Raw genomic sequence first — 11,671 nt, forward strand, 5'->3', positions numbered from 1 at the left:
AACCCTGACTTAAGGGAGGCAACATGAAGGAAGAAACTAGTGTTTTCAAGTTGGAAGAACCTAATTTTAAATGTATTAAGGAAAATACAAGAGTAAAGAGGAAACAAAGTGGTGTGGAGACGAAGAGTGGGGAAGGTGGAGGAAGGGCCTTTTGTAGGTCGATCTCGTGCCACTGATTGCATAGGAGGAGTGAGTTGATTAGGATTTTGTATGGATTCATTTTGTTAGTTTTGTACATTTCAAGGACAAACTTCTCTGGTATGTTCATTCCAGTAAATACATGCAGTAGCAGTATAGGGATTATTGATTTCCTGCATTTAATCATAGCTGCTGCCACTGCTCGTTAGAGGATAGTGAAAACAGCTGTGCGTCATTGTCTCCCTTTAGCAGTGACTGGGCTCTGTCAAGTGACTCTATGGCAGATTGCATTCTGTTGCATTGGTGCAGTTATATACTGTGTAAGCTCAAGTGTCCTAATGGCTCAGTTATGAACAATGTAAGTACCATAAATATATAATTATTCATTTTTAAAAAAAGAGTTACAAAGTTTTGTTCTGTTTTAATTGGTGACTGTTAGCTTTTAATTCTGTAAAATGTTTCATTCTGTGATTCACGATATCTTTTGTGATTGTAATGTAGGCAATATTTTATAAGGGTGGGAAAAGTTATGAATATTGTCTGCATGTGTCATTCACACCATCCAAGACAAATCCTGAATTACCTAAATTCTGATGGTCTGTAAATCATATTTATTTGTAATTTGTCGTTTGTGTTAGAGTCAAATCACATTTAAACTACTCAGAGGCCGAGACTTGTATCACATAAAGGAAGAAAAAAAAAAAGCACATGTAGAACAAACTAATTCCACTCAATCCAAATATTTTCGTCTTAATGCACAGTGTCAGTTTGTAAATATTTGAAGTCAGTGACACATCCTTATCAGCGCTGAAACCTCTGTGACAAGACAAAAATGAGGGGTGAAGTTCATGTAGACACTTGCGTGTCCTTCCCGGGTGACTGCTCTCGTCTTAAAATAGCATCAATAACAAGGCAGGCAATCCCATTTCAATGTCCAACAAAATAATTGGCTCAGTTGACTTTTGCCCCCAACAGCATGTGTCAACAGAATGTCTGGATTAGCAGTACAATATTACATCTTGAGCCTGCCTGAATTGATTTTTTTGTCCACTTGGGAGAAGCACAATCAGCTGTAGACTTCTAAGTTACAAATTGCGACCTTATAAACTTACAGTACGGATCCTTGGACTGGCCTTATAGAGAGAAAAAAAATGTATTTTGATTTATTAATTTACTAATTATATATATATATATATATATATATATATGAAAACATTTGCCTGCTGTGTCTGGAAATGACGCTGATGAGAGCAGATCAGAGTGGTAAAGTTGTGGGCCAGGGTATTTAATAATGAATTTATGATTCATGCAATCTCTGCAGGCTAACAAGCTTACGGAAATAGCTAATGAGTAGCTGTTCTTGCCCGCTAACATGCAAATTATACAATGAGATTATTTCATCTGACAGAGCAGCCTTGATTTCAGAGAATATTTTCATAGCTAAAATGCCACTGTTGTATTTCAAGCAAGATAGCAATTTAGGGATTGTAATATCCACGCCACTGCTATAACCAAAGTATGACACAATGCAGTGTTTAAAAGTCTCGATCTGTGTCCTGGAGCTGGCATAGGGGACTTATTATGTAAGGCATGAGGCAGTATTAAAAGTTAAGACGTGGAGATTAGCTGAGCACTGTGTACTGTAGTATGTGGAAGGAGATGATGTCTGGCTGCATAATGCTGAGCTGCAAAATTGCCTGACTCAGGGTACCACTCGTTATTGATGGCAGATTCAAGCTCTACGTATAGATTTTAACACAAATATAGTTTGAATTAATTGTCAACGTAGGACTTTCATTTCACCAACGTATTATTCACATAAACCTTTTCTTTATTTCACCGTCCACCAAATAAAAAGATATACATTGTGACCATTAAACCATGACAAACAATAGCCCACTGTGAAAGAAGAACAAAACAGGAGAAAAAAGGAGAATAAGCAAATGACTCAGCATTCAATCCAGATAAAGACTTTTTGTTCTTATATCCAGAGTGTGGGTGTGTGGTGTTTTTCATTACCCTATTCTGATCCCGCATGTGTTTTAAGAAGACTTTGCCACGTGTCTATAATCGTGTCACCAGTGGGGCGACCCAGACATGACCCCTAAAGCTACCAACAGCACCAAAATACACCACCATAAGCTTCCATAACAAACATGGGAGTGAGAGAGAGTGAGCATGAGAGTTTCTGATCAGGCTTTCGCATCAATCAGTCCACCCCAAACACATGTTTGACCCGTCCCTCTTTTGTATCTAGAAGAAAATTGTACGATGTTTAAATATTAATGAGATGACATATGGTGAATTTAGAAAACAATGCCGAAATATGACTGCAGAAAGTAATTGTAAATTGTGTCAAGCACATTAAGCTCCTTGAACAAAGACAATGCAACTGCATAAGAGTAATGCATTCTGCTTGTGTGGGAAAAGGTAAGAAACTGCACAGGCTCCCGTTCAACATTTTTGATTATGTCTGTTATTGTCTGCTGGCTGAAGATAATGCGATTAAAGGTTTATTGGGAACAAAAGCCTCTTATGTTGATGTTGTTGTGTCCAAAAAACCCATGACAGTGACAATGTTCCCTCCTATAAAAACAACCATCTCTCAACACAGGCAAAAGGACTAAGTCAGCCCAGGGCAAGAGAAGACTGAGTTGTTATCTTTCCATCAGCGATGATGAAGACCTTGGCGATGGCGCAACACACACCATCCCTTTTTTTGATGCTTCTCCTATGTACTCCATCCGTCAAGTCATCATTCCAGCCCGCCCTGATGTTAGAAATGGCCAAGATCCTTTTGGAAAACTACTGCTTCCCTGAGAACTTGGCTGGGATGCAGGAGGCTGTCCAACAAGCCATCAACAGTGGAGAAATCCTGCAGATTTCAGACAGGAAGACCCTGGCCTCTGTACTCACAGCTGGAGCTCAGGGGGCACTGAACGATCCGCGGTTGACTGTGTCATATGAGCCCAATTTCGTCCCGTTGATGCCACCTACGCTGCCATCTCTCCCCATAGAGCAGCTGATCAGGCTGGTGAGAAACTCTGTCAAGCTGGATATCCTGGACAATAACATTGGATATTTGCGGATAGATCGGGTCATTGGGACAAAGACAGCGGCAAAGCTTGGCTCCCTGCTGAGAGACAACATTTGGAATAAAGTTGCTCACACATCCTCACTGATCTTGGACCTGAGGTATAGCACAGCTGGAGAACTGTCTGGAGTTCCCTTTATAATCTCCTATTTCTCAGATGCTGAGCCCCTCATTCATATTGACACTGTGTATGACAGGCCCTCAAATACAACTAGGGAGCTGTGGACCATGCCGTCAATTATTGGGGAAAGGTATGGAAAGAAGAAAGACGTGATTATTTTGACCAGTAAACGTACCCTGGGGGCTGCTGAGGCAGTGGCATATACATTAAAAAATCTAAAGAGGGCCATCACAGTTGGGGAAAGGACTGCTGGTGGCTCCGTAAAAGTTCAAAAGATTAGGATCCCCCACTCGGAGTTCTACATAACAGTTCCTGTGGCAAGATCAGTTAGTCCAATCACAGGCCATACCTGGGAAGTGAGTGGTGTTTCCCCAACCGTCAACGTCATCGCCAAGGAGGCTGTCGCAAAAGCCAGGTCTCTTCTGGCTATAAGGAGTGCCATTCCAAAAGTTGTGCAGAGTATTGCCAACATAATCGAGAGGTTCTATGCTTTTACCGACAGAGTTCCAGCGATCCTTCAACATCTGCAATCTACAGAGTTATTCTCTGTCGTATCTGAGGAGGACCTAGCTGTCAGACTGAACCAGAACCTCCAGACTATGTCTGAAGATCCACGGCTGATTATCAAATACACACAAGACAATGCTGCGATAGTAGAGAAGGATCTTGCACTTGACAACTTTCCAGATGATTTGGAATCATTAAAAGTACTGGTAGAAACAACGATCAAAGTAGAAATTCTCCCACACAATACTGGCTATCTCCGCTTTGACCAATTTTTCAAGTCGTCTGCAGGAGATAAACTAGAAGAGCTCATGGCAAAAAAGGTATGGGAGCCCCTCAAAGACACTGATAACCTGATTATTGATTTACGCTATAATATAGGTGGGTCCTCTACTTCTCTCGCCCTTATATTGTCCTATCTGCAGGACGTTTCCAAGAAGCATCATTTTTTCACAATATATGACCAAATTCAGAACACAACAACAGAATATGGATCTCTGCCACAAGTTGCAGGCCCAGCCTATGGCCCCAAACGTGGGGTTTACGTGTTGACCAGCTACTATACAGCAAGTGCCGGTGAAGAGTTTGCTTACCTGATACAGTCACTACATCGTGGCACAGTCATTGGGGAAATTACATCTGGTACTCTAATGCACTCAAAGACATTCCAGATAGAGGGGACAGATATTGCCATCACTGTCCCTTTCATAAACTTTTTAGACAACCATGGTGAATTCTGGCTAGGAGGTGGTGTGGTTCCTGATGCCATTGTGTTAGCTGAGGAAGCTGTGGAGCACGCTCATGAGATTGCAGATTTTCACCAAGGGCTCCAGTCCCTCATAGGAGGAACTGGAGTACTGTTAGAAAAACACTATGCAATCCATGTTGTAGCGCTTGAGGTGAGTAAGATACTGTTGAGCAAATGGGCTGAGGGATTGTACTGGTCGGTGGTTGACTTTGAATCTTTGGCATCTCAGTTGACGGCAGACCTTCAAGAGACTTCAGGCGATCATCGCCTTCATGTCTTCCACTGCGATGTCGAGCCAGAGTCGCTTCATGATGGCCCAAAAATCCCCAATGTTGAAGAAGTGGGATACATAATCGACACTTTGTTTAAAATTGAGCTTCTGCCAGGTAATGTTGGCTATCTGAGGTTTGACATGATGCCAGATGTAGAGGTGGTAAAAGCCATTGGGCCTCAGCTGAGAAAATCAGTGTGGCGCAAGATAGTGAACACAGATGCCCTCATAATTGACATGAGGTACAACAGTGGTGGATATTCAACCGCAATTCCCCTCTTGTGCACATATTTCTTTGATGCTGAACCATTGCGGCATCTTTACACTGTCTTCGACCGCACCTCAACCACCATGACAGAGGTCATGACATTGCCTCAAGTCAGAGGTCAAAGGTATGGGTCCTCCAAGGACGTCTATATCCTCACCAGTCACATGACAGGGTCAGCAGCTGAAGTGTTCACCCGCTCTATGAAGGACCTGAAAAGGGCCACAATCATTGGAGAGCCAACGATTGGAGGGTCTCTATCAAGTAGAACCTATCAGATCGGGGACAGCGTCCTGTACGCTTCCATCCCTAACCAGGTTGTGTTGAGTGCGATCACTGGGAAAGTGTGGAGCATTTCAGGGATTGAGCCTCACATTATAGCCCAGGCAAAGGACGCTCTTCCTTTGGCACAGAGACTCATAGCAACAAGGCTGTTGAAGAGAGAGCAAGGAAAATAGTTCCTCATGGTGTATTCTCACTTTAACCTTTATAAACTAGGAGTTAATTTGTCTTGTGTTTAGCCACCACTTCAATGTCATAGTCCATTTTCTTTGTGCGGCAAGTGTTGCCTGTGTGACATCAACATTATCTCCCAGAATCCCAGACCATCCAGTCTCCACTATAAAATACATTTTTACATTCAAGGTGTTTAGCTGATGTATAAGCTTATTATTAGCGGGAATTTTATTAGCAGTGGGTAAGGATCAAATCTCAAATCTGCTCTCCTAATCTGGAATTAAATACAGTAATGTCGGATAGCCCGTTGACATTACAGTAGCCTCATTGCAGTGTGAACAGTGAAGTATTGTGAATAAAACAACATCATACAAAGTATTAATACACCAATTATCAGTGTTTCTTGAAATAAATTACACTGCACTATTTTTATTGACGCTACACCTCCCAACCTGGGTATTTTCATCATGTGAAATTGCCATTTTTTTCCTCTGTTAATATTTTATGTTATTCCCTTTTTATTACATTTTAAATGTGTTTTAGGTAAATATTTTGTTGACCCATATTAATTCATGAAAAATGTTTTGATCATTATGTAAATTAATGTTGATGTATGTCATTGTATTGGACAATTTCTCATGTCATTGATTAATTTCTTGATTGCTTGCTTATTTATTTTTGTTGCATCGGGGTTTTTTTTGGGTTTTTTTTTTTTTTTCTTTTTCTTTCAGCTTCCCTGTTCCATCACTGTAAAACTACCAGCAGAGGGAGTAAGTACCAAACAAACCTAAACTGACTCTTGTTCACTTCAACACCACTGTAGATGAGAGACAACTGCTATTAAAGGTGTAATAAAATCATTTAGTGGTTATTGGTGGAATTATTTTGGATTTAATTTACTCTCCAGACATCAATAGGAACATTTCTCTTTGACCATGAAGAAATGAAAGAGCAGCTTTAAGTTTTGAATTATATGGCAATCATGAGTTTTCACATGCTCTATTTCAACATTTTCTTGAGTTTTCATCTTCAAAAATAACACGAAAGTTACATATCAATGACTTCCACTTATAAATATCGACACCAAGAGGCTTAATAAGTGAAATCACAAACCTTAAACTCTTTTCCTGATATTGAGGTACAACGTGTTCCTCACATGACGCACTTAAATAGATGTTTGAAATACCTTGTGTGAATTTAAGACGACTATCTTTGGCAAGACCTCTTTGTTACTACACCGACATGGCTAGGTTGTTATTGCCATACAGAAACACTCAAGATAATGCGATTAGAGGTTTATTGTGTCGCAAATCCTCTTATGTGTTTGTTAACAGAGACCTTGCAGCGCCATTCGACAAAGAAACTCTTCGGAGAAGGAGGTTTGGCTCGACAACTTGCACTTTCCATCTACTCACTTTTTGTCTGACTAAACTGACAAAAATGGCAAAGCTTATCTTCCTGGTTGCATCTCTGCTAGTTTTGGGGAATGTTTCTTTTATCCATGCCGGGTTTGCCCCCAACATCATCATAGATATAGCAAAAATCATCATGGACAATTACTGCTCACCAGAGAAGCTGGCGGGTATGAAGGAGGCTATTGAAGCAGCCGGCAGCAACACAGAGGTTCTTAGCATCCCAGACGCTGACACCTTGGCTAATGTACTCAGTGCTGGAGTCCAGACCACAGTCAGTGACCCACGTTTGATGGTCTCCTATGAGCCAAACTATGTCCCTGTGGTTCCCCCGAAGATGCCTCCCTTGCCCCCCGACCAGGTAATTGCCGTCCTGCAGACTTCGATCAAGCTCGACATCCTGGAGGGCAACATCGGCTACCTGAGGATCGATCACATCCTCGGGGAGGAGGTTGCTGACAAGGTTGGCCCTTTGCTCCTAGACCTGGTCTGGAATAAAATCCTGCCAACCTCAGCTCTCATCTTTGACTTGCGCTACACCAGCAGCGGGGACATCTCAGGAATCCCCTACATTGTGTCTTACTTCACCGAAGCTGAGTCTCCAATTCACATTGACAGCGTGTATGACCGTCCCTCAAACACCACCACAAAGCTGATTTCTATGTCAGCACTGCTGGGGGAAAGATACAGCATTACCAAACCCCTCATTATCCTCACCAGCAAAAACACCAAGGGCATTGCTGAGGATGTTGCCTACTGCCTCAAGAACCTGAAGAGGGCCACCATTGTGGGCGAGAAGACTGCTGGGGGCTCTGTGAAACTCGACAAAATCAAAGTGGGCGACACTGACTTCTATGTTACCGTGCCAACTGCAAAGTCTGTCAACCCCATCACCGGCTCCACCTGGGAGATTGCAGGTGTGACCCCCGATGTGGAGGTCAACGCCGAGGACGCCCTCGCTACCGCCATCAAGATCGTCAACCTCCGTGTCCAAGTTCCAGCCATCATTGAGGGATCGGCGACCCTGATTGCAGACAACTACGCCTTTGAAGATATTGGTGCTGATGTTGCAGAAAAGTTGAAAGGGCTCCTGGCAACCGGCGAGTACAGCAAGGTGGTCTCCAAGGACAGTCTGGAGGTGAAGCTGTCCGCTGACCTGAAGACCCTGTCTGGGGACAAGAGCCTGAAGACCACCAGCAACACCCCAGCCTTGCCACCCATGGTGAGTCCCTTGTACATAAGATTATGGTCTTTGGATGTGTCTTTAGGTGTAATTTGTTGATGTTCAAACAGTTATTTAGTTGGTTATTTACTGACGGAAGTTTCTTTGAAAGAGTTTTTAATTTACACTTTACTGGTATAACAAAAAATGATCTTGTGTTCAAAACTTTTCTAAAAGTATTCATTACAAATGTTGTGGTCATGTGGGAAAGATGATTTTACACTGCATTGGATAAACATGTTAAGTCTTTGGAGGATATGATATATGATATATATTTGGAAACGTGTAATATGCAGCAATTCAAATATTTTCAATATGTGAAATATATATACCTGAAAAACAGATAAATGTACTTTTACTTAGACATATTGCCTATGCTTATACAACAAATGCTGAGTTGTTTATTTTTCACCCACCCCAGGATTATTCTCCAGAGATGTACATTGAGCTGATCAAAGTCTCCTTCCATATTGACATATTTGAGAACAACATCGGCTACCTGCGCTTTGACATGTTTGGAGACTTTGAGGAGGTCAAGGCCATCGCCCAGATCATTGTTGAGCATGTGTGGAACAAAGTTGTCAACACTGATGCTATGATCATTGACCTCAGGTGGGTAATCCTGCACAAGTAAAAGCTTCTATTCAAGATCCAGTGTGTCCATTTTGGAAAACAAATCATCTGCTAAAGCCGCTATTGCTCATCAGTCCTCTGAATATAAAGGACTTAGTTTGCATAAGTGTAGTATTTTTTTGTATGCATCATGTTCATCATCACAAAGGACCATTAGATTTCATCATGAATCTAACCTTTCTATGATGGTCCGGCTACTGTTTGGTGCAGGAACAACATTGGTGGCCCAACAACAGCCATTGCAGGCTTCTGCTCTTACTTCTTTGATGCCGACAAGCAGATTGTGCTGGACAAGCTGTACGACAGACCATCCGGGACCACCACAGAGCTCCAGACCCTGCCTGAACTCACGGGTAATTTAAAAAAAAGAAATCAAGTCATAGATTCCATAGATTTTTTTACTAACCAGCACTCGTCTACCTCACACCTTTAACCTTGTTCTGCCTCCATCTCTTTCTCTATTTAAGGCACAAGGTACGGCTCCAAGAAGAGCCTGATCATGCTGACCAGCAGAGCAACTGCCGGAGCCGCGGAGGAGTTTGTTTACATCATGAAGAAGCTTGGCCGTGCGATGATCGTCGGAGAGACCACCGCCGGGTCTTCCCACCCACCCAAAAACTTCAGAGTTGGTGAGACTGACATCTTCCTCAGCATCCCCACTGTCCACTCTGACACAGTCGCCGGGCCAGCCTGGGAGGGAGCTGGTGTCGCACCTCACATACCTGTCCCAGCTGACGCCGCCCTCGAGACTGCCAAAGGCATCTTCAACAAGCACTTTGCAGGCCAGAAGTAAACCTCTTTTGCTTTGGCAGCCAAATAGTTTCAAGATTTAGAATTAAGACTTGTTTGAGAAGCGAAGAATGTAGATTAAGTATAAAGTGTAATCTGCTATTCATTTTGTCAAAACCTAAGCCTTTTCCGCCTGTTTGTAATGTAGAGCAAAGGTTGAACAGTAGGATTTACCTCTAGTTTGTATTTCTGTTGAATGTTTTGAGAATGAGTGATGCTGTGCAACCGATTATTTTGTGAAGTGGGTATGACTAATTCTGTGTCAAAGATCAGTTTTATCATCAAAACAACTTTGATTTACATGTTTGAAAAGTCACATGTAAGAGATAGGAAACAAATTGAGTAAAAACACAAAAATTACTTTCAAGCTCTGTTTGCTATTCTTGTATTATGTTGGATTTTTGGAATTGGGATCTCTGTGAAGTGATCCACTTGTTGCTCTGGTCAGAAAGCTTCATGCAATGTCCTCTGCAATGTCCTCATTGTGTATGGGAAATGCTTGGGTTGTATCATTTCCTGTGGTGAGACACAATAAAAAAGACCGAAAACTCAAATACAAAAGTGTGTGCTGGTCATGTTTTACATTAACAGAGTTTGTACCATTATAGAAGTCCTTTTTTGATTTATCGTGTATCTATTCTACAGTGAAGCGCAAGAAGTTTCCTTTTTATTATTGTGTCATAAGATACAACTGTCAGTTATGACACCTTTAACTAACAACTTGGAAGAGAAAACGAAATATGTATCTGTTAAATTGTGGCTTTAACTCACCAACAAAGGAATAACATGATGGACTTCTACGTCCGTACACATAAGACAAGTTTTGGTACCCGAAGGAATCATCCAACAGACAAGAAACAGAAGATCGGTCGTGGATTCATTTTGATCTCATGTTTTAAGGACCATGTGGTCTTTGTATAAAATACAAGAAAAAAGAGATAAGAACCCATTGTTGTGCCTACTGGATGCCATAAAGAGAGCAAACTTTTGAATCAAACAAAGGACGTATTTTATTCTGAACCTATAAATTGTCATGTCTTTCAATATCAACTTTTTTAAATAATGTAAAAGTACATTATTTCAGCTGTTATGTGTCTCTCAAATTATCAGGAACAAGTAGCTGAAGCTTCCAATTTGTATTCTTAACAGCCATAGACTTTAGTTTAATTGTGCACAAACCACAAACTATTATTTCTGTGGTGCAATTCAGACCATGAACCCAGATAATTAGGTGGGCAAGATTCCCTGATTTGAGGCCCAAATCTTCCCACAAAATAATTACTCCTGACTCTGATGAGTACTGGACCCTCAAGAAAATATATAGTCTATATGTAACACGTTGGTCTAAATCCTATGTCATTAGATTTTGGTTGTGTTTGGGTCTCTCTGTTTAACAGAAGGCAGAAGTAATGATTGTAACTAGTGGAATTTTGCAATCCAAGGATGAACTTGAGAAACCATAAGGACATGCCAAGACTGTTCTTTTTTTGTAGGGGAGTGTACACTGGACTTGAGTGTTTATGAGTGTGTTGTAAATGGTATGTATGTAAGCGGCTATGAAGATATACTGTATGAGTGGATGTGAGACAGAGGAGCAGTGCACTGGTAAGCACTGGAATTTATTTTGTAAACCATAAGGATCTGAAGGGGGGTCAACATGTGTTGAGACACAGGGGCCAAAGGGTGACACAGTGTGGGAGGGGTTGGGGGGGTCTGACGCTTAAGAACGGGATTTACCGTGCTACTAATTCAGGCTGCTACTGATTGTTTTGTAATCTGTTTGTCGGCCTGGTTTGTGTAAAAGTGATGGGAAAAGCAAATTCTACAAATATTTCCCATGGGAACGTCAAGACCGAGCATGAATGTCGTGACGCCAATGACGTCAGACGCTACGTCCCTCTGTCCACTCAGAAGTTATCATTTAGATATCGATATTTACCCAGAGACATAGGTCACGTACAATTTAAACAGTATTACTCGTTCAGAAAACTGGTTTGATTACTGTACCCATGATTGTT

General features: G+C 41.6%; 1 protein-coding gene across 2 annotated transcripts; it reads left to right on the forward strand.

The window, feature by feature from the left end:
* The first annotated feature begins 2,787 nt into the window (after nt 1–2,787).
* Nucleotides 2,788–10,200, forward strand: rbp3 (retinol binding protein 3). 2 transcript variants are annotated; one of them, XM_031843636.1, is made up of 5 exons: nt 2,788–5,521; nt 7,947–8,231; nt 8,653–8,843; nt 9,075–9,217; nt 9,332–10,200. In XM_031843636.1, exons 1-5 carry the CDS (start codon nt 2,813–2,815, stop codon nt 9,655–9,657), a joined length of 3,654 nt encoding a protein of 1,217 aa, XP_031699496.1. In that variant the 5' UTR covers nt 2,788–2,812; the 3' UTR covers nt 9,658–10,200. The 2 variants fall into 2 exon arrangements, with proteins under 2 accessions (XP_031699496.1, XP_031699495.1); XM_031843635.1 differs by lacking the exon at nt 2,788–5,521 and having other exon boundaries at nt 6,944–8,231.
* Nucleotides 10,201–11,671: the final 1,471 nt, after the last annotated feature.

This window comes from Anarrhichthys ocellatus, unplaced genomic scaffold (assembly GCF_004355925.1).
Source record: "Anarrhichthys ocellatus isolate YVR2014 unplaced genomic scaffold, GSC_Weel_1.0 scaffold4, whole genome shotgun sequence".
In the NCBI taxonomy this organism is placed as follows: Eukaryota; Metazoa; Chordata; class Actinopteri; order Perciformes; family Anarhichadidae; genus Anarrhichthys; species Anarrhichthys ocellatus.

What these genes read in the sequence shown, in the direction of transcription:
- rbp3 (XM_031843636.1), top strand. Translation starts at nt 2,813, where the DNA reads ATGATGAAGACCTTGGCGATGGCGCAACACACACCATCCCTTTTTTTG. An exon ending in GCTATGATCATTGACCTCAG is followed by an intron (nt 8,844 to 9,074) that starts GTGGGTAATCCT and finishes TGTTTGGTGCAG; the next exon opens with GAACAACATTGGTGGCCCAA. An exon ending in GACCCTGCCTGAACTCACGG is followed by an intron (nt 9,218 to 9,331) that starts GTAATTTAAAAA and finishes TCTCTATTTAAG; the next exon opens with GCACAAGGTACGGCTCCAAG.